The sequence below is a fragment of the Sciurus carolinensis genome, chromosome 2 (genome assembly GCF_902686445.1).
Source record: "Sciurus carolinensis chromosome 2, mSciCar1.2, whole genome shotgun sequence".
Classification (NCBI taxonomy): Eukaryota; Metazoa; Chordata; class Mammalia; order Rodentia; family Sciuridae; genus Sciurus; species Sciurus carolinensis.
Genome location: NC_062214.1, coordinates 187652502 through 187676671, shown reverse-complemented (window position 1 = coordinate 187676671; position 24170 = coordinate 187652502). Strand labels below are relative to the sequence as shown.

Genomic DNA, 24170 nt, shown 5'->3' with positions numbered 1-24170 from the left:
GTGCGGGGGTCGAGCAGGGCAAGCCTGCAGAGGGTCAGGAGCAAAGCTCTTTTTCTCCTACAGCCACAGTGAGTTACCATCATGTCCTTTTGGCAATGAAGAAAAACAATGGCCAACCTTAATTCTCTCTTAGGAGTACAGGCCTGTTCTGGTGGCGTGGTTCCAGGTATCAGGGTCGCTCCATATCTTCTGATCAGCCTATTTTGAACTTAACTAAGGCATGTGAGTGACTCTCAGTGCAGAAAATTTTTCTGCAATTGGTGATGTTTATGTCACCTCTAGGGTGACATAAAATGTGTAAATATTTTAATACTTGTTCTAATAAATGTTAGTGTTGTTGCTGGAAAGTTTGAGCTCTTGTTCTTAGGTTAACAATTTAATTAAGAGAAATACAGTTTATTTTTAGACTTTCATGTTCAAAGGCTTTAATCATAATGACAAAATAATAGCACAGAAATGAGAACTATTTAGACACCTAGATTCACATGCTTGAATATGTGTTTTTCGTTTGCTTTTGTGTGTGTGTGTGTGCGCGCTAAAGGTGGAACCTAGGTAGGGCTTTTCACATGCTAATAAGCACAAACTCTACCACCGAGCTATATCCTGGGCCCCATTTGCTCTTACATATTTTGTCATTAACGCAGTGAAAAAATATTTACAGTTAAACACTCCTATGCCTAAATATGGTTGAGCTTCCTGTTGAGTTGCTTCCATATGTGTGGACACTTACTTTACCTAGTGGATGTAAAGTAAAAGAAAAAAAAATTATGAATATTAAGTTCAAGATCTCTGAGATGGACCTATATCCTATCACTATTTTTATTTGCTTTTATTCTTTTAAGTTAACTTGTGGAGGTAGTGAAAGAAATTACTATTATAATGTTGACTGCAAGAAGACTTTTGCTTCTTGTAATGTCAGAATAAAACCCACTACTGGAGGCTGCCTTTTGAGAAAACAAGTATAAAAACCTCCACCTAATACAAAAAGCCTCTGAAAGCATCTGAGAATATACAGGAGCAGAAGCTCTGGCGTGGAATACACGGTTGGAGGAGGAGAGGAGGGGAACCTTCAAGAAGTAGCTTTGCTTTTTCACTGATCTTCTGCCTCAGGTTAAGTACGTTGCACGCTGGGGACTGGGTGGAAAAATAGCAGTCTTTCTGGCCAGGGAAACTAGAAAACTGAAACCAGGTAACCCTAACAAGTGAAGATAGGAGAAGAATCCCAGAGGGAGAAGAGCGGGAGGAAGGTATCCTTAAATTTTGTGCAGCACATTTCTGACTAACCTTTGAACTAAACCTGAACATAGCAGATGCTGAATACCTGAGCTAAAGTTAAGAAATCTCAACTGGGATTGAAGCTGCCACCCAAGAAACAAAGTTTAAAATTCAAGTCAAGCCAAGCCAAGATACTTGTTTACTAAAAGAAAAGAAGTAACACTCATTGGAGAAAAATAGTCCAGGCATTTCACAGTAACATTTACACTATTCAGGGTACAATCCAAAATTATCCTACATGTTAATAATCATGAAAATGGAACATATCCCAAGAGGAAAGAAAATCAGATAAGGCCTATCCCAGGGTGAATGAGGTACTGGAAATAACAGATAAGAATTTTAAAGATGCTCTTACAGTATCCTTAATGAAACAAAGTGATACTCTCTCAGAAGGGAAAAAAATAGGAAAATCACACAAAACCAATGAAAAAGAACTACGTGGAAGTTGTAGAAATGGAAAACAATGCATAGAATACAAAAGTTCATTGGATGGATTCAACAGTTGAATAAAAATGCAGAGGAAGAAGCATGTGAACTTGAAGAATGTAAAAGAGAATGGGATAGAAAAATATTTGAAAAATTAAGACCAGAATTTCCCAAATTGATGAAGAAGAGAAATTTACAAATAAGAGATACTCAAAGAATAGCAGACAGAATGAACCCAGAGAAATCTGTATTAAGGTACATCACTGGGAAAATGTTGAAAGCCAAAGGTGGAGAGCAGTGAGAGAAGGACCCATTTCAAACAGAGGAGCCCGTGAGTCACTGCACTGTGGCTGCCCTGGAGGCTGAGAGAGAATGTCGTCCTAGAGAAAGAGAAAAAGCCTGTTAATCAGAAATCATCCATCAAAGACTCTCCCTTCAGGAACAGCGGGGACTCTGGAATTAGCAATGATGATGGCACAACCTTGTGAATGTATTAAAAACCACTGAATTGTATGCTTTTAAAGGGCGGATGTATGGCATGTGAATTACACATCAGTGAAAATTTTAATGGGGGCTGGGGTTGTGGCTCAGTGGTAGAGCACTTGCCTGGCATATGCAAGGCACTGGGTTTGATCCTTAGCACACATTAAAATAAATAAGGGTATTTTTAAAAGTTTAAAACATTTTAATGAGGGTAAATAAAGACTTTTTTGGATAAAAGAAATATCAGAGAATTTATCACCTGTACCATAAGAAATGTCAAAGGAAGTTCTTCAAGGTTAAGGCAAAGTGATAACAGATGAAATTTTGGGTCCCAGAAAAGAATGATCATCAAATATGGCAAATATGTGAGCAGATACAAGAGTTTCTCTCTTCCCTTTTCTTTTTAATTTCTTTGCAAATCATATCATATAAACAAAACTTCTTGTGGAAGCCCCAAACAGTATGTCACAACTAGTAATAACAGAAGCAGGTTGTACCCCTGTCTCTCACCAGTTACAAATATCAGCTCAAAATGGATCAAAGACTTAAATCTGAGACCAAAAACCATGAAACAACTAGAAGAAAACAGGAGAAACATTTCAGGATATTGGCCTGGGCAAGAGTTTTTTGGCTATATCTCTAGTGTGCAAGCTACAAAAGCAGAGGTTGACAAATGGAGTCGTACCAAACTAAGAAACTTCTGTAAGGCAAAGGGAATGTCAGCAGAGTGACGAGACTACCTATGGAATGCGAGAAAATATTGGCAAGCTGTAAATCTGACAAGGGGTGAATTTCCAATATGGATACAGAATTCAAACAACTCGGCAGCTAAAATCATCATTATCTGTCTCCCAGATTTTTAATTCTAGAAGTTCTTGTTTGAGTCTAATTCTCTTAAAGTTGCAGTCAGTTCCATAGCATTAATTTCTGACACACTATCTGATTAGCATGCATCAGGCACTGTGTGAATTTATTTAATCCTCATTACAACTTTGTGAGGTAGGTGTTATTTTGTTTTCTATCATTTTAATTTAGTCATTTAAAAATATACAGTTTGAAAGAATTATCTATTGAATACCCTTAAACTCATGACCAATTAAAATTTTGTTACATTTACTTTATGACATATCTAGTCATACCTTTATTTATCCATCAGTCCATCTTACTTTTTAAATGCTTTCCAAAGTAAATTGCAGACATCAGTACACTTTGGGAGTAGGTATTTTTATTATCCCCATTTTATATTATTGGGAACTGAGACATAGAGAAGTAACTTGTTCAAAGTCACACAGCTTTTAAGTGGTAGAACTGGGACTTGGATCAAGTCTTCGTGTGTGTGTGTTGCAGGATTGAACCCAGGGCCTTGCACATGCTAGGCAAGCACTCTACCACTGGGCTACATTCCTACCCCTGGATCCAGCCTTAACCATTCCACAGAATGATAGTTCACATAATATTTGTAATATTGCCACAAGTAGGAATCTTGTCATCAGATAAGTTTACAAATGCAGTATCTCGGTCTTGAAGATGTGTGGTACAGAATCTGTGACATTTAGCAGTAAGGAAAGTATTTAACTTTGGTAAAGTCAGCCATTTCCAGATTGACTTCCCCACAGTCCTCTGCTTCCCACACTTCCCCAAACACAGCACCTGTGAACCTTTCATCGATAGGACCCGAATTCAGTGGAATGAACTGTGGAAAGTGCTCATTATAAGATACCTTAGTCTAGTTTGTGGAGGATAGAATATGTTTTTGGAGAGTTTATATTTTTAAGCATAGTCCTTGAACTTGAGAGGTAATGGGATCTTAGTGTGCACTGTGCTTTTCAAGGGTGAGGGAGCTGAGACGCTGTGTGTGTGCAGGTGACAGTGCACCTGACTTGTGCCCATATTCTTAGTGGCAGAAGTGGACCTAGAACCCAAGCTAGACTTTAGGATGGCATTTGGATGCTCAGTAAATATTTGCTTAATAAATAAGTGTATCTTCTAAATCTGTCAAATTTTCTTTTTAGTATATATGTATTAGAATTTTTATTTATTTTCAGATTATATTGGTCCTAGAGAGTCTACTAATACTTTATGTTAACTTTTGGTACAAATATCTAGTTCATTGAAATGTAAAACACAAAATTGTACAAAACATAATATGCCACTTAACAAGTAAATTATACAGTGATCCCTTTTTTAATCACCCAGGTCAAGAAATAGAACTTTACTGGTAGATCAGAAACCCCCATGGGCCCTGTCCTGTTGCTGAGCCCCTTAATTATTTCTCTTTCTATCTCTCTTTTTAGCTAATTTAACAGGACATGCAGAGAAGGTGGGAATTGAAAATTTTGAGCTACTGAAGGTTCTGGGAACTGGAGGTAAGTTGTAACTTTTCCTTCTATTTTTTTTTAAGTAAGGAAAAAAGAGTACTTGTTATTCCTATGACACAGAATTGATATCCCAGTGCAGAAGTCAGTGAAAATTTTAGAAGCCTGTGGAATCTGACAGACAGGACAAGGAAGGATTATGAACAGATCACTCACAAAAGAAATAAAAAGGCAAAAATTTCAAGAATTAAAGAATCTCTTTTCTTGGTGTTGGGAATATAAATTAGTTCAACCTTTACACAGAAGACAATGTTTTAAAAAATCACTAACACTTATAGAGAGCTTACTACATGCCAACTACTCTGTGAAGTGCCTTGTGTTGATTGACTTATGTCTTGACTCAGTGCTGCTGATACTCAACATACATCATTTATAGTAATGAAAAACCCAAGCCCCTTTAGAAACCCAACAGCAGGGGAGTGAATAAATGGAACATGGACTTGTGTGCTCTATCACCTATAGAATAGGATTGAAACTATCTACACTTACTAACATTTTGGAAAGCTCTCCAAAAAGCCATAAGTTAAAAAGTAGGCTACCAAAGAGAAAGAACAATATCCCATTTCCATAATTAAATAAATGTCTGTATTTATATATGTAGAAAAATAGGGATAAAAACCAAAATGGTGGCAGTGGTGGTCTCTGGGCGGCGATGTTGTTTCTGCTTTACACGTGCCTCCAGCTGCCTCTGCTCTGCTACTCAGGAGTCAGGCCTAGAGGCCTCACAGGTGGCCAGCTCTGTGGTTGAAGAGATCCCCATCTCTTGAAGAGACCTGCAGTCACGTCCTGCTGTCGATGTTTTGGACTTCTTAGTGATTCATGGGCCAGGCAGGCACATTTTCGTGGTGCACTGGGCCCTGCCAGCTGCGTGGCTGCTCTTGTCTGCATGTGACCTTTCCCTTCAGCTCTGCCATCACCACCACCCTGAAAGCTGGCTATTCTCACTTTTCTTCCTGCAGTGGAATTGAAGAGGAGGCTCTTAATTCTCTGTTTCCATCCTTAGCACTCCAAGGGCCCTATCCCTGGAAGGAACCAGAGGGCCTCAAAGGACAGAGTGATGTTTTTCTTCCCCACTGAAGGTCAGCGTCACCCTCTAGGGACTTCAGTACTTTGTTAGACTTCCAGGCCCTGATGATGGACTTCAGTTGTTTTTTGAAGGATACTGTCCACACCTTCCAAAATGGCAAACCTTCCCGCAGGAGACAGGGCCTTTCTCCTAGGCTCCCACTCTCAGTCCTGCTGCTGCTCTAGCCTCACACGCATAGGTTTAAGTTCGGCGGTCTTTTGGTTCCTTTCATGCCTAGGGTCTTGCCGCCTGAGATCTTCATGAACCTCCTGAGCATGTTGTGTAGAGCCAGCTCTACAGCTGCCGGTGAATGATCCCTAAAGTAAGCACCTTGGTAGGAAGAGCGATGTACCTGTCAACTTGGAGATTATTCTAGTGCATCTTACCTTTGGATCATTCACAAAGGTGCATTTAAAAACAAAATTAAACAAATGAACAGGCATCCAGGAGCGGTGGTGCACACCTATAATCCCAGCTGCCTGAAAGGCTGCACAGAGGACCACAGGTTTGCGGCCTGCCTGGGCAACTTAGTGAGGCCCTGCCTCTAAGTAGCATCTTTTAAAGAGGACTAGGATGTAGCTCAGCGGTATAGTGCTCACCTAGCTGGTACAAGGCGCTGGGTTCAATCCCTAGCACTACAAAAAACAACAAAACCATAAAACAAGTGGCCCCACTACTCTCTAGCCCTAAGAAGTAATGATTTCAAATATAACAAAATAATGTTTTTCATGTCTACCTTTGTTTTCTATTTTCAAAGGCAGCATCTTTTCCCAGGGGAAAGAACGTTACAGACCCGTGGTAACTCATTTCCCTTAAAAGTAGTATTTGTGATATCTTGTCAAAAGCTTTACGTGTCAATTTATATCCAGACTGTGTTTTATTTGCATGAGTTTTGTTTTGTTTTTGTTTTTGTAACAAATTTATTGAGATTTAATTTGCATATCATATAGTTCATCCATTTAAAGTGTTTGATTCAGTGGGTTTATAGTCATAGAATTGTACAATCATCACCAAAACTAATTTTATAAGTTTTTAAAATTATTATTATTATTATTTGATTCATTGTACACAAATGGGGTACAACTTTCATTTCTATGCACACAAAGTAGAGTCTCACCATTTGTGTAATCGTACATGTACATAGGGTAATGTTTGTCTCATTCTATTATCTTGCCTTCCCCTGCCCCCTCTCTACCCCTCATTTCCCTCTACACAATCTATTGTTCCTCCATTCTTCCCTTACCCCGTCCCCACCCACCCTCGTTGTGTATCATCATCCACTTATCAGAGAAATCATTCAGTCTTTGGTTTTTGGGAATTGACTTATTTCACTTAGCATGATATTCTCCAACTCCATCCATTTACCTGCAAATGCCATAAGTTTATTCTTCTTTATGACTGAATAATATTCCATTGTGTATATATACCACAGTTTATTTATCCATTCATCTATTGAAGGGCATCTAGGAATTAGACCAGAGACCCAACACCAAAGAGAAAAAAAGACCCAATCTTCATCATGTTGTCTTAGGACCAGACTTCCTTAACATGACTCCCAAAGCACAAGAAATAAAAACAGGAATCAATAAATGGGATAGATTCAAACTAAAAAGCTTTTTTATAACAGTTTTGAACCCTTTAGCTGTTACTTCCCAAGGTCGCCATCCTCCCTACTACTAAATAAGTATGAACCTACCTTCCATACCTGTGTTTTTGCCTATTCTGGACATTTCCTTCAAGTGAAATCATACAGTATGTGGTATTTTTATTACGTAACACATTCCCCAGATTCGTAGTGCTGCAGTAGGTATCTGTACTGCATTCCTTTTATGGATGAATTTTTCGTTGTCTGAATATATAACATTTTTTTGTTTTTCCACTCAGTTGATAAAAATTTGGGTATTTCCACTTTTTAACTGTAATTTATAAATCCCGCTATCAACATTCATATACAGTGTTTTGCGTGCACATGTTTTCATTTCTTATGGGTATATAACTATGAGTAATTTGCTGGTTCAGATGGTAACCAAAGTAGTTGCACCATTTCACATTCGTACCAGTAATATATGAGGATTCTAGTTTCTCCACATCCTTCTCAGTACTTCTTACTGGATATGAAAAGGCTTAGGTGAATTCTTAAGAATACAATTCATTAATGCTGCTTGTCCTGCTTAAAGATTAAACTGTACAGGTCAACTTACTTGCTTTCCATTTTCAGGTGTTTTACAAGGAGTTGTGCACATTTTAAATATTTTAAGTTTCAGATTATATAAATTCCCTCTCAAATTTATTTCAGCTTGAAGTAATTCTTCATATGAAACTGTTCATCTCATCTTTCTTTTTACCATGTTTGGTTTAACAGTTGGGGAGACAGTAAGAAATCTGTGCCAAAAATATTGCTTATATAATAAATTATAATCTATATTGCCTGGAGCATTTGTAGTTTTTTGGTGTTTAGAGAACCTTCCAGCTAAATTGGGATTCTAGTACCAGAGCAGCTAGCAACCCTAATGGGAAATGAAGGGGCTGAGTGTGGTGTTCACAGTGTGCTTTTCACAGGAGACTTCTTTTACTCAGCCTTAGGCCTAGTTGTCCAACCCCTGACCAAGGAGTCCCTTATGAGAAACTTGTTTATCCTGGCAGATGCCACATGGACTTTGTTTGACCCATGTCTAGTTTATGCCTACCTGAGCATTTGTTGGTGCTCAGGGCCCTGTCTTATGTTCTCCTGGGCATGATGGGAAAAACTAGTTCTTTAGATGGAAGGCACAACTGGCTGCGAAGGCAAAACAAAAATTCACTAAACTTGGCATACTTTTTCCATTGGAATTTATCACTAATTGAGTAATATAAATCACCAGGAAAATAGGATAGAATAGAAATTTTCTTAATGGGTAAATTCTCAGGAGTAATGCCTCATACATAGTAGTCACTCAGTGAATATTGAATGAACGAATGAGTACTCTTATCCCGTACAGGACAAGATTTCTATGAAGGTCCTTGAATTTTAAGAGCAAATTACTGTGTTTTTTTTTTTTCAATGTTTACTTTGTCTTTGTGTGATCTGGAGATTAGAACTTATATTTTGTTTCCATATTGAAGTGTTAGAAATGTTGTCAGTTCTTATGTTTTTTTACAAAAGTAAAACTTAGTAAAAACATCATCACATTAACCAAATGAATACTGTTTACATAGTTTTACTGCTGATTTTATTTTTAAAATAGATTTATAGCAGTTTCTTTAAGTTTAAAAAGTTTAGACTGATATGTTTTATTCTACATATGGTTAAAGTCATACAGCGTCAATGGTAGTAGATAACTTCTTTGCAGAAAAATAGGGTATCTATCAAACTTTTTCAAGTACACTGTGAAAATGTGATATTAACCAGTTTGCATAATTGAATTTTATAGCATGTAACAAGAACCATGAAACTAATTCTGTTCCTCGATTTAGTATTTATAGCACTATATTCCAAATTCAGAAGTAGTTAGTTTCACCTTCTGGTTAGATGACAGCTTAGATATCGTAGAAAACCCCTTTGATTATCATACCCCTAAGGTGTTAGATAAAATACCTTTAAAGAAAGAAAAAAAAATCTACTCACTACAAAGATCTAACACATAGATCAGCTGGCAGGAATAAGAAAAAGGCGGGAATTGTGCTGGGGAAACATGCCATTCAGTTGGGAGTAGTTCTGTGGATCTACCATTTTCATGCTTGGTATGGGACACAGCATCTAAGACTCCCAAGTGGTAGAGATAACTATTGTTCATTAAAGACTAAATGAAAGCCAAGCATGGTGGCATATGCCTGTAATTCCAGCTATTCAGGAGACTGAGGCAGGAGGATTGCAACTTCGAGGCCAACCGGGGTAACTTAGCAAGATCCTGTCTCTAGTCCTTTTTGGAGACTTCTTTTTTCTTTTTGGAGTCTCCAAAAAGGACTGGAGATGTCGCTCACTGGTAATGTACTTGGTTTAGTCAGCTTTTTCACTGCTGCGACTAAAGGACTATAGGAAGAAAATACTGAATGATGGGGTGGGGGGAATCTCCAGCTAGAAAAGTTGGATAGAGAGGAAACTTTTCTACCTCAGCGTTTGTTCTGGGTGAAGGAAACAGATAAATAAAAGCCTTTCCTGAGTATTTATAACTATAAGTCAGGTATCATGCAGGTCTGCAGCTTGCATATGTATTCATACCTGTGTGATTAAAAGCAAAGCAAAACAAAAAACTCAAGAATGTATGGATTTAGCTTAAGGTAGTTCTGCATTGGTATTGTTCCCAGGTGTGTCACAAAAGCAAATATGAATCCTCTTTGTAGGAATTAATTCTTACCAAGACCTTAAAGAAGTATCAAAGTTTTATAGATATACCTTACTTTCAAAAATTGGCAAACACTCAAGATGCAAGGCATTATGGATGAAAAGGGTGGAAATAAAGGAGAATTAGATCCAAAGAGGTCATTGAAATTTCATTGATATGAAATGAAATTGATATGAAATGATAATTTTTATGTTTATTTTTATTAACTTGAAAAATTAACGTAATTGTGTATATTTTAGACCAAAACAGTGTAATGTTTTGGCTTATGTATATATTGAAGAAAAATTTACTCAAGCTAATTAACTAATGTAGTCATTACCTCACCAACTTACCATTTTCTTATGGTAGGAATGTTGCAAATCTATTCTTTTAGAAAACTTGAACTATATAATGTATTATAATTGACCATCATCACTATACAGTACAGTAGGTGACTGAAACTTATTCCCTCCACTCTAATTGAAACTTTATATCCTTTAATTAACTTCTCAAAGAGATTCAATGGTACTATTAAGAGAAAGACAAGCTAAAACAAACTAGACAGATTTTACAGGAAAGGTCTGTTCACTGCACAGATGAACCCAGTACTACTTGAATGGCCAATACTACTTCTGTATGTGAAAATAAAATAATGCAAATTATAACAAAGGATGGTTCCCTAGCAGATGAGGTATAGCTAAAGAGAGAATTAGTGGATTGGAAGATAGATTTGGGGAAAATATACAGAATATAGGATGAAGGACAAAGAGATGATATATATAAAAGAAAAGTTTAAACATAGATGGTAGAGAATATAACATTTGTCTAATCAGAGTCCTAGAAAGAACTAACAAAATGAGGAGAGGCACTATTCAAAGGTATAACAGCTGAGCATTCATTAATTAGTTTAATCAACATATGAATTCACTGATTTATGAAACACATCAACTCCTAGGTAGATAAGTAAAAATAAGTTCTTATGTAGATAGATCAGAAAGAAACTGATAAACACAAGAGATGTAGAAATACCTCAAAAGAAGCCAAAAAGTAAAGACTTACTTGTAGAAGAACAGTGATTCAACACTGTTGACAACAGTTGTAACTGTGACTTTTCAGTGACAGCCGTGGGAGCTGTAGAAGAGTGGAATGATATCTATAAAATACTCAGAGAAATAACTGCTGATCTGGAATTGTATCCCAATAAAACTACTCCCATAAGTGAGGGCAAAGTAGACATTTTCAGATACTCAAAAACTGAGTGTAGGTAGGGGCTGGGGTTGTGGCTCAGTGGTAGAGCACTCACCTAGATGTGTGAGGCCCTGGATTTGATCCTCAGCACCACATAAAAATAAAATAAAGGTATTGTGTCCACCTACAACTAATATAAATAAATAAATATATATGTAATATACATATATATAAAACTGAGTGTATTTTCCACCAGTAAGTCCACACTAGAAAACTTTCTAAATGTACTTCTAGGGAGAAGAAAAGTGATACCAGGGATGTTTCTGAGATACCAAAAGTATTGGTGAGCAAACAAAATGTAAATGGTATTAACAATGTGAAACCATAGGAATAACATCTAATTTGTGAGATTAAAAAAGGAAAACTGAAATATTGAACAAAATAGCATATAATTTGGGGAAGTGATAGGAATTAGTGTTCTGAGATACTAGCTTCACCATGTGGAATGGTTTGGATGTGAGTTGTCCCCTGAAAACTCCCGTTAATACAGGAATATTCACAGGCAAGATGATTAGATCATGAGAACCAAAACCCGATGGGTCCATCCAGGTTTGAATGGATTAACTGGGTCATAGTTGTAAGAGGCGGGTCACTGGGGGTTGGGGTGTGCCCTGGAAGTGTTCTTCCTGTGTCCCCTCCTGCTCCCTGCCTCTATCTCTTCCTCTCCCCCTCCTCTCCTTCTCCCTTCCTCTCTCTCTCCCTCCTTCCTGACTCTGCCCTTAGCTTAGCAACTTTCCTCCCCTGGGTCCTTCCTCCGTGATGTGTTGCCTCAACTTGGGCCCAGAGCAATGGAGTTGACCATCTATGAACTGAGACCTCTGAGTCCGTGAACCCCAAATAAACTTTTCCTCCTCTAAGTTGTTCTTGTCAGGTGTTTTGGTCACAGTGATAAAAATACTAACTAAAACTACATGCACACGATTTTAATATGTGTAAATTTCCAAGCTAATTGAGAAAGAAAGCCCACATAGTACTGTAACTGTTAAAATAATTTGGTCAATTATTAAAGCTCTCCTCACTAGGAAACCACTTGGTAGAGTTTTACCAACATTAAAGTCATAGATAATTTTATTCTTCTGCAAACTTTTCCAGAGAACAGATTATTTCTTCCTTCTCATTTTGAGGCTAGTGTAACCTAGATTCCAAAAACATGTAAGTACAAGGAAGGAAATTTTTATTATCAAGTCTATAAAATCAAACCTGTGTGTATTTCTCTCAGCACATTTGCCTACTTTTCCTTTGAGTTGTTTGATTATAGACCAAGACATTTTGTCAAAAGTGAGTGTGGTGGTTTGGATATGACGTGTCTCCCAAAAACTCATGTGTGGGACAGTGTAGCATTGTTGAGAGGTGAAAGGGTTAGATGATGAGGGCCAGACCCTCCTCAGAGGATTAACTTATGGTTGGATTAATACTTTGAAAGGTCTGCTGTATGGGGTGTTAACTGTAGGCAGGTGGAGCAAGGCTAGAGAAAGTGGTTCACGGAGGCATGCTCTTGGGAATTATATCTTGGTCCTCTGGCTCCTCCTCTCCTCTCTGCTTTCTGGCCATCATGAGCTGAGCCTCTCTCCTCCCCTCCACCCTTAGGTCATGACGTTCTGCCTCAGTAATGGACTGTGCTAACCATGGACTGAACCTTGAAACCATGAGTCCCAAATACACTTTTCCTTCTCTAAGTTGTTCTTGTCAGGTATTTTGGTCACAATGACAAAAGCTGACTAACACAGTGGGGACACAGTCTAGTCGTAATGGTTTTCCTGTGTGTGTCCACTTCACGCTTCTTCACTTAGCCATAACAGGTCTGTTGTTAGCCACAGATGCCACTTTTCCTTCCCATCAGCTGACAATATGTAGCTTTTATAAGAAGATGGAATAACTAAGAAATGTCATTTATAGATATTCCTGAATTTAAAATCACAGTTTTGATGACTAAATGGAGTAGGTGGAAACTTTTATTATGAATATAATAAAATCTCAGTTTTATTCAAAAATTCATCACTAATCTTTCAGTTTCATTACCTTTTTAAGGTAATTTTTTTCAGCACTACTTAGAATAATAGAAAAGCCTCATCAGATGTCTTTATGTATGTCATGTAAGGTTTTCTTTGGCAATGAAGCTAAGAACTTTTCTGATGAGTTAATTTTATATATTGTGAACTAGAAAAAATGCTGTTTGTCAGATATTTTGAAGACTTTGTGGAGTATTTGAATATGAAAGATGAAAGATTACTTTTTGATCTAATTATATGTCTGTAATATTTGTCAACATCAAAGCAGTGCTTTCTCTTTTTCAGTTTCTTTCTTGTTTCCTTTAGACCATTAATAATCTGTTGGTCACTTTACTCAGCTTGAAACTTTGACATAATTTTTGGCTTTTCTCTATTTTGCCTTCTTTATGTTCAGTTTCTCATGAAGTTTATAACTTTTCCATAAAAATGACCCTTGGATTCATTTTCGCTCCTCTGTTCCTAGTGACATGGCTCATTTTAGCTTACGCGTGGGTTATTGCTAGGGGTTTCTTAACTGTTCTGCTTTCTGCAGGTACTCTCCTCTGTATTATGCATTTTAAACTATGTTATAAATAATATGCAGCTTCTTAAGTACATTATTGTACAATTCTCCTGTTTAATAACTTGTAGTGTCTTTTTTCCAGTAACGTAGTCAAGTCCAAACTCTTGCTTGGCTTTTAGTTTCGTCCTTTTTCCTCGGCCACCCTGCTGTCCCGCCTCCTTTGTTGGTGATTTATTTTCCTTTACTCCCTCCTATCGTGTGTACTCTCCTCTGATGCTGTGCCTTATCGTTTCCCCCGTCTGGAGTAGTCCTTCTTTTTCCAGTTGTCTACATCCTCACCAAATTGCTTCATTCTCTGAATCGTTGCACTGAGAGCCCTTTGTAGAGATTTCAGCACCGAGTTGTTCTCTGAATTTCCCTTTGGATCTACCAGCTTTCTCCTCCATCGTAAACTCTTTAAGGTGATCCGCGTGTGTTTTCCCAGCCCTGTTCCTGCCCCTTGCCTTAGCCCAGCACAGGGAGTGGTACAAGTCTAACACAGATACCACTTCTGCTTCTGCCTCTAGCATTATTTTTCAGATTGATACCCCAAGGCCAAGAAATAGCTTCGGTTCCTCTTTTAGAATTCTCTCTTTCATGTGGAAGTATTTGTAGGAATCATGATTCTATTTTATTTCTTTTCCTGTCTTTTCTGCTGCCTTCCTTTTTCACCATTTTGTTTTCTTTGAGATAGCTGTCCAAGTGCAGTCATGCCACTTGTTAACAGGATTATGTTCTAAGAAATGTGCCTTAGAGGATTTTGTCATCGTGTGTACATCATAGGGTGCACGTAGATAAACCTAGATGGGCTGGCCTCCTCCTCCCTCAGACTAAATGGTGTAGCCTAGCTCCTAGGCTGCAAACTGGAACAGCATGTTACTGCACTGAGTCCTGTGGATAGATGCAGCACAGTGGTATTTGCATATTTAAATGTACCTAAACATAGAAAAGGTACTGTAAAAATACTAGATGATAGGAATTTTTCAGCTCCATTATAACCTTACGGGACCACCATCATATTTGCAATCTGTCATTGACCTAAATATTATTATACAGCTCGTTATTCTTATATTCTTGTATTATCAGTAGTTCTCATATGAAGTAGAAATCGAGGATCTCAGCTAAAAGACTACTTTTTCTATGAATTTTCTTTGTTGATCATACATGATCATGTATTTTGGAGGTGTTATGTGATCTTGTCTTACCATGATTAAAAAGAAAAACAAATTTTGCCATGTGACTGTCAAGGGTGCAGTCAAGTTGACTTACTACATCATTTTGATGTCTTCTGGGTTGTGGGGACCTTGAGGATAGGGGATGACCTAGAATACCATGTTTGTGTCCTGACACAATCATTGCCTATCTGAGTTCCTTGAAGAAATCATATGAATTCTGTGAGCCAAGATTCCTTTGTGTCTAGGTTAGTAATACCTATCTCTCAATGTTGTTATAAGATTAATGAGATAATGGATAGGAAATACCAGTTGCTAGATAACCATCTGCCATGTTTGTTTATTCAATAGGGAACTACTTAGTAAAGTTTTAACATAAATCAGAAAAACAGAATTATTTACAACTTACTCATAAGGAGAGATTACTAGTTATTTCATATAGTTACTTACTTTGTTAGCATCTCTGGGACTAATTTCAACTAAAGTGATATTTCTGATAAAAACTGTGAAATAATCTTTGAAATGAGGTGTTGGTAGTTGAAATTTTATTACCATTTTTAAGAAGGTTATTTGTTACCTTAAAAGTAACATATCAAATGAAAAGATCATATTTCTTATTTTTTGTTTTTTTTTTCTCTTTTAACTACTCAACCACTTAGGTTCAGAACAATCTTAGTGTATTATAGGTGAATAGTCTTACTGAGTAATAAAATGTTTAGATTGCTCGACACATAGTGAATACTATACTGTTGTGGTTTCGATATGAGGTGTCCCCCAGAGCTCATGGGCGAGACAGTGAAATGATTACCAGGGCCTGAACCTAATCAGTGCATTCATCCTCAGATGGGGATTAACTGGGTCTTTAGGCAAGTACCAAGTAGCTGGAGGAGGCAGGCCACTGCAGGCATGCCTTTAGGGTATATATTCTGTCCTTGGTGAGAGAACTCTGTTTCCTGATCATCATACCCTGAGCCGCTTTCCTCCACTTCTACCATAAGGTTCTGCCTCATCTCAGGCTTTGAGGAGTGGAGTCAGCCATCTATGGACTGAGACATCCGAAACTGTGAGCCCCAATTGTTCCTCTAATTGTTTTTGTCAGGTCTTTTGGTCGTAGTGTTAAAAAAATATATACATTTAAACATATACATTTAAACATATACATGATTAAAACATATACATTTTAGCTATTATGGTAGAAATTGAGAGGAAAAGTAATGCAGCTTCTAAAAGAGCTGATACTGTACATTACTGAGCTCTCATTAGCTTACTGTAGAATTGAATGTCATTTCTTTATCAACGTTTAATTGTAAAACCTAAAATAAGTCTAGCCCTAGGAACAGTGACCACCAGAGGTCTTCTTGATATCAGGCTGGACCTTGCTGATCCATTATTCACACCACAACCAGAGCAGTCTTTCTGAAGTGCAGATTTGATCATGCCACTTTTCTATGTAAAGCTTTTCAGTTCATTCCAGTTTCTCTCGGGATTCGTCCATTCACATGTATTGATTGGGAAGCATATGGTGTTTTGGGAGAGAGTAGTGAGTACTTTTAAAAGACACGTTACCTGCAACCCACAAATTGAAGATTGAGGTCTGGTACTCATTCATGTAGAATTACTTCTGAGTGTGTAAAACCTTGGACTGCAGGTTGGCAAAGTGTAGAACTCTAAACTGCCTTGCCTATAGTAGTGTCTAATGAACAGTATCCATCTATGCCTAACTTGGTTCCTTGAGAAGGTCACTTTTTTCTTACATGGATTTTTTTTCAACAAATCAACAACAGATCTTGCAAGTTGTTCTGTGGAAATGCTGATCTATCCAGTGGAGATTCTTCCTGGGCTGCTTACTCCTGCCTTGAGCGTCCTCCTTGTAATGTAGTCTGTGGTATGTCTTTACTCCTTGTTCCCAGACTCTATTAAAAACAAAAAATCAAAAAACTCCCAACAGGGTAGTCTTTGTATGTTTAATAAATCTTTCTTTTTTTAACAGCAGGCTTAGACAATAATCATACAAAATAGTGAGTCTCATCGTGGCGTATTTGTACCTGCCTATAACATAATTCAGTTTCACTCCCCAGTGCCTCCTCTTATCCTCCCCCTTCCCTGCCTGATCTCTTTCCTCTACCCTTATAGTCTCCCTTTTCTTTTCATGAAGTCCTTTTTTTCCCCTCTTCCACACATGAGAGAAAACATTTGATAATTGACTTTGAGTCTAGCTTATTCATGTAACATGATTCTCTCCAGTTCCATCCATTTTCCTGCAAATAACAAATTGGACAAAATCAAACTCCTGTGTATATGTATCAGATTTTCTTTATCCAGTCATTTGTTGATGGACATGTAGGCTGATTCTATAACTTGGCTATTGTGAATTGTGATGTGATAAAAATGGGTATGCATGTATCTCTGAAGAATGTCAACTTTATTTCTTTTGGATAAATATCAAGGAGTGGTATAGTTAGGTCATATTGTAGTTCTATTTTTAGCTTTTTGAGGCCCCTCCTTAGTGATTTCCTTAGTGGTTGCACTAATTTACATCACCACTAACAATGTGTAAGAGTTCCCTTACCCCTCACATTCTCGCCAGCATTTATTGTTATTTCTTTTCTTGATGATTGCCATTCTAGGCAGAGATGGATTCTCAGTGTAGCTTAGACTTGGATTTCCCTGGATGGCTAAAGATGTTGAACATTGTTTCATACAATTGTCAGCTGTTTGTACTTCTTTTGAGATGTGTGTATTCAGTTCATTAACCTTTTTATGAATGGGTTATTTGGTTTTATGGTGCTGAGATTTTTGAGTTCTTTAAGTATTTTGGATACTAATCCAATGTCAGAAGAGCAGCTGGCAAAGACTTTCTTCTCTTCTGTAGTCATCTTTTCATGCTGTTTCCTTTGCTGTGCAGAAGCTTTTTAATTGGATACCATCCCATTTATCACTTCTTGGTATTATTTCCTATTGGGACCCATTCAGTAGATGATTGCCTATGCCTGTATTGGCACATAGAGAACAAAAAACCCAGAAGAGCCAAAGCAATCTTGAGCAGAAAGAGGCATGCTGGAGGTATCACAATACCCAGTTTCAAATTATAGCATAGAGCCATAGTAACAAAACCAGCATGGCACTGATATGAAGAAAACACACACAGATCAATGTGAAGAAGACGGACTCCCACACAGGTATAGTCATCCAGATCTTGACCTAAGTGCCAAAGACATACATAGAAGACCATCCTAATTAGCACATGGTGCTGGGAAAGCTGGATGTCTATATGCAGAAGATGAAACTAGAACCTTGTATCTCACCCTATACAAACCTCCAGCCTAAAATGGATCAGAGATCTAGGCATGAGACCAGAAACTGTATAGCAGACTTCTCAGATTTGTTTCTTCTGTGTAATTTTCCACTAGAGAGTGCTAGAAATTACCCTAGGTAACTTAAACACTGCCCCTTTTTGGTGACATGGTGGAAAAAACTTTGGCTGAGTCATGTAAAAAGACTTTTAAATAGTATGATGACTTAGTCATCATTTGTCATTTTATTCTTTTGTTTGGAAAGTATTCCTATTTAAAAAGTATATTTGAAAGCATATGTTCATTAAATTGTCAAATCATCATTCAGAAAATTTATAATTTTATATCTGTGCATATCCACTATGCCTTGTGGTTCAGTGTAAACCTACTATGTTTATATAAATCCTGGAAGTTAAGTACTTGTGGTGTTTATGCTATAATCAGAAGATGATTCCATATGAAGGTATTGATATTAGCTTCCAAGTATAAACATAATTTTTATTTGTTGTTGTTGTATTAGGTCCTGTTAGCTAGAAGCAGAGGGTAGGATTTGGGTATGTGCAATTGATTGCAGGAGTGTGGCAGAAGAATGAGAGAGAGGGAACAGAATAGGCAGAGGAAGAGCCTAGGAAAGCGTGTGGTTTAAGCTGGGGTCTAGGTTCAGTCTGAACTCATGGAAGTTTTGGGCAAGAATCAGGAAGCAGACCTTTTGTGTCCATGTTAGTCACTGGCCACAGGCTGCTTGAGTGGAGGTGAGGTAGGGAATGGTGGCATCTAACCTTCCAGGGGAGGTGGCTTCTAGATACATTAGACCCTTCTCCAAAGAAGGGAGTCACCGTGGACCATTGGCCCTCCTGGCAGCTAGGGTGTAGATGCACCATTCTGGAGAGGGGATCAGGCAAGGCACTACCAGCATCCACTACAGATGCTCATTGACTACTGCGGTTAAGACAGCTGTCTAGTCAGGCAGATAACTGGTTTGTTAAGATGTATACAAAGAATGAATTATGAATATGCTTCTTGGTCTTCCTTGATTCCTTGTTTTTCTTATGTTTTTCTTTTAATAAGCCCTTCTGGTAATCAGATCTGTGAATAATTATCTCCTAAGTTTAGACCTCACGGTAAGACATGGTTTCTTTGCAACTTTTCTTCTTCTTAGCTGAACCATAACTTTGGTTTTCAAGTCACTTGGGACCAGGGGTGAGAAACAGCCTATGAATCTTACAGGTCCTCCATGTGGAAGCAGTCAGGAGTTGGCTACAGCAACACAGATACACATAACTGCAAACTGGTTAATGTGTATAGTCTCAGCTTTCTCTGAAACTTGAAAAATACTAGAAGAAAGAGCATTGTGAAATTTGTCTTTAATTATTCTAGCTAATGCAGTATGTATAAATGGGATTGATGGGTAGTTAGTTCCTTAATTGTTTTTGTTTTCAACCTTCTTACAGGTTAAGTCTTTTATCGGAAGCCGTCACCATCCATGAGCAAATGTACTCATTTGTGTTCCTGATTTGCTATGTAATTGTCTTTGACCATTAAAATGGTTAAGCAAGTGAGTCAGTTGGTCCTGGTTAATTTAAAAAACCAAAATTGAATTAAATCTAGAATAATGGCATTTTTATTATGCATCTCTTATCTGAAGAGGATATGAGTGTTTATGCCTAAAACAAATGGACTACCTCAGCCTCTTTCAGAAAAATTATTGCCTGTAATTTCCTGTGTTTTTATTGTGTCTATACTTTTGGCATCAGTTTATTTATCCAAACATGTTGTGGGTTCATAGTTTTTTCTTATGTTAGAAGAAGAATCTATGTTTAATCATTCTTTTTACTTATTTATATTGTTACGTATTTATATATTTATCAATATACAGTTGTTTATACTTGTGTGTATGCATTTATGTAAACCGTATTTGTGTTCTTATTTCTACATGATGTGACGAATCACTCCAGACTGGTAGTGTATATATACATACTATATGTATATGTGTATGTGTGTGTGTGTTTGAATAAATTACTACATATATGTATACACACTTTTATATTATATATTCTGTAAATAGGTATGTTTGTATTTTGTTTACCTATATAAATATTTATGAAACAAGTCTCTTTTTTCTTAAGAGGCTAGAAAGGCCTCAGTCTACCAGTGATAACCAAAAAGACATCTCCAAAGCTTGCAGGGATAAATAAATATGACTTCTTTTTTTAAATTTAGAAATTCTGTTTTTATGATTTTACAAATCCCAACAATAACTATTTTGAAAATTATATTAAATGGTATAAATTCTTCATTTTTATTTTATTGAAATATTGTTGAAATATGAAAATACTTTTCATAATACAGACTTTTTAATATTTGAAATTTAGGGTGCAATTAAAGGATTTTTTACTTTTTGGTGGTGGTACTAGGGATCAATCCAATGATGTAGGTTAGGCAAATGCTCTACCTATCACTGAGTTACATACATCCCCAGCCCTAGGGTGCAATTGAGATATCTGTTTTATAAGGTAATTTAAGAATCACTGCCTCTGTTTGATAAATATGTAAAATCAAGTGCATTTTATTTTTAAGGTATTTTGAAGTTGACATATTTCAAAAGAGATTAAGGGAGTTTTCAAAGATAACAAAAAAATCGGAAGTCAGGGAGGGAGGGAAAGGAAAGAGAAGAGGGAGGGAAAGAAGGAAGGAAGGAAGAAATCCAGATTAAAGGGGGTGAAATAGGTCTTAGAGTCATCTGGGATGAGGCAGACATTGTTATGGAGTCTTAAATTTAAGTCCAGGTTACTAAGAGTTTAGGCAAGAGAGAAAATTCTTTAGCCTGTATAATTTGTTTATGAGGGTTGTGTAAATTTCTCTAAACAGTGACTTTCAAGCACTTTTGACTATTACCCATAGCAAGAATAAGATTTTTTTATTGCAACTCAGTTGGGTTTATTCATGTATTTATAAATATAAATGCACATTTTTTTTCACTAATACTTAATTAGTGTTTGTTATTGGCCAGGCCCTATTCTAGATGCTTATGTTAACTTATTTGATTCCCAAACCACATCATGCAGAAACTATTACTATTCCTAATGAGAAAGTTTAGATGTAGATATGTTAATATTTTGCCCAAGGTCACAGAGTTAGTAAATAACATATCTAGGGTTTAAACCCATGCAATCTGACACTAGAGTTTGTTTGTTTGTTTGTTTTGCAGTACTGGGTGTTGGACTCAGGGCCTTGTGTGTGCTCGGCAAAACCTCTACGACTGAGCAACTACCCCAGCCCTGTTTTTCATCATTGTTCTGTATCTCTACTTCTTCCCTCCCATGTGCTTAATTTGTTCATGTTCATGTATACTTGTGTATATATATGTGTGTAGAAAGAGGAAACAAGTTTCATGAAAACTTCTAGTATATTCAGTTCTGTTTAAGTTTTTGAAAATGCTTGTTGGACCTACTGAATTGATACCATCATTCACCAATGGATCTCAGCCCATAGTTTGAAAAATAAAAATAGGTTGTATAGAGACCTTTAATAAGTTTGGAAGTTATCAAATAGCTGCTGTGTCATGGGCATTAAATAATATCATAAGGATAGGATCTTTGACCAAAAAACAGATATTCTTGAAAACACATGATTTTCTTTTTTTATGTAGTTTCTTTAAAAAGTGACACACAAAAGATTAAACTCCAATTTCCTAAAGTCTTTCTGAGTAGAATCTTGCTACTGCATTTGTCCAGGTGAGGTGCTTTTTGTTGATCTGTCCTAACAGAGGGTACATTTTAGAGAATTTCCCAGGATCACAGTAAGTGTTCTTTTTGATTATAGGTGTAATAGATGTTTCACGAGTCTTCAGACGTATGTTGTTATGATCAGTTTCACATGGAACTCCGTGCGTTTGTGTTTTTGTACAGACCAGGCTTCAGTAATGCTGAAATGAAGCTCCTTCTTAATAATCCTTTTCAGTGGTGGTTTTCCTGGGCATTGATATGTACTTCTCTAGTGTCACTTCCCATGTAGGTGAGGCAGGCGTGAAGCTATCCAACAAGGATGCCAATTTCTAATGGCATAGCAAGTGAAATTTAGAGTTCCCAAAGTATGTTTCTTGCTTGATTCCATTTCTGGCATTTCTATTGTGGGGTTAATGAGGCTCTGGTGGAACAGGGTGGGCATGGGCAGGTGGGTCGATTGTCAGCTGCGAGCTAGGGCCTTTCACGTGTGGGGAACTTGGAAGTCTTTCCCCAAGTTAAATTCCATGTGAGGAAGGGATGTGGCCAGGCATTATAAATAGTTCTTACATAGTTATGGCAGATTACAAGGCAGTGGCTGTATATAGATGTCACTATGTTAAGATATTTTCTTGTTCTAAAATGGTGGTAGCTAGGTTTCCTAAGTTCACTTTTGTCAGGGAATATAGCCAAGCAGATTAAATACCAAAATTAGAAGGAATTTCTTCATGCCAATTCATTGTTCCTTCCTGAAAGCGAAAGAGCCACCTGTGGCTCTGCCCTATGGATCAGAATTGCTGGATTCTTTTTACTAAAGACCCAGCTTGGACTTTAGGTCAAAATAGTCAGCTAAGAGGAGGGGATTAGGTAGTACTCTGTGCAGCTCTTTCTCTAATCCTTGCTTGTTTGTTTGCCTGCTTATTTTTTTTCATGCCTTCAACATTGAGTTTTACCAGGCTTCAGCTCCAAAGTTACTTGCTAATGATACAAAGTGAGCAAGATCAGAAGCAATGATTTTGTGAAATTCATAGCCTAGTGTAAGTTAGATGATAAAGCAATCACACAAATAAATATAAAATTACATTCCTGATTATTTCTATGATAGAGGAGTGCACAGGGGTATGAGAGCCTAACAGGGAAAGAATTATCCTAGTTGGGAAGTCGGGAAAGGATGGTGGAACAGAGGTCTGAAGGAGTTAGCTGAGTGATACTGTGGGGACATGTAGAGGGAAGAAGCCAGATAATTGAGAAACTTAGGTTAAGAATGCTCTTTATCATGAGAACAATAGGAACCAGGTGTTTTGAATCAGAAGGGGTGTAATTTTTTTTTTATCAAGTTAGATGTCAGCATAAAAGACATGCTTATCAGACTGAAGATGAAAGCAAGCTGGGAGACATGGCTAGAAAGGCTGATGAGCCTGCGCTGTTTAACAAGATTCGAATCATCTGGAAGGCAAGAGGACCAATTCAGCTGTGGTTAGTAGAAATTCTCTCAAGTGACACAATGGGTACTTGGAGTTAATCAAAGAAAGCGGGTTCAAGTGAGAATAATTTCAGAAAGGATAGATACGTATTTTTAGAATGTTATTTTTTCCTTGATGTACAAATACACATTCCATGCCAATCTTTGCATATAGGCTTAAGACTTTGAGAATAGATTCATTAACAATGGTTTATTTTACACAAACCACACCTGTAAGGCACTCTCTAAAATGAACAGTTTCAGATTCTTTTGAGTGAGAACTGGACACATTTGAAGTAATCTGAGTAGAAAATCCTTTTAGATTTCCACAATTTTCCCCTTAGCCTTTTTTAGTTGTTTCACCCACACCTCATTTTTCAACAGTTCTTTTCTTTTAAGTGCCTTGCTTTTATCTAATCCTTTCAAAGCATTCAACCTCATTATTCTCTTTTCTTTCACATTCACATTTTATTGGCTTATGTAATATCTAATTACATTATGTAATAGAATAACTCATACAAGAAGCATAAGCCTGTACGACAATAAGTATCAGTGACTGGTACAGAGTATGAGGGCAGAAGCACATGAGTGGACCAGCTCACTGTGAGCCTTCCTGTGCAGCCAGGAAGGGAAAGGAGAGCACTCCTTAGTCTTGGGAGAACATCTCTGTGCTTTTTGCCTTTAAAGCAGTAATTCAAGTGCAATAGTTTATATCATAAATTTGATATGAATCCAAAGTATAATGTGATTAGTAAGCAGTACACACACACACACACAGTGTATACATTTTAAAACAG

At 37.2% G+C, this 24170-nt stretch overlaps 1 protein-coding gene across 2 annotated transcripts in view; it reads left to right on the top strand.

Annotated features, from left to right (window-relative positions):
- The window catches only part of Rps6ka5 (ribosomal protein S6 kinase A5), a 162115-nt gene that overhangs the window by 43255 nt on the left and 94690 nt on the right, over positions 1–24170 (top strand). For both annotated transcript variants that reach the window (XM_047540805.1, XM_047540806.1), the window contains exon 2: positions 4479–4550. In XM_047540805.1, coding sequence (XP_047396761.1) covers positions 4479–4550 — 72 coding nt within the window. The remainder of the gene's footprint in view (positions 1–4478; positions 4551–24170) is intronic.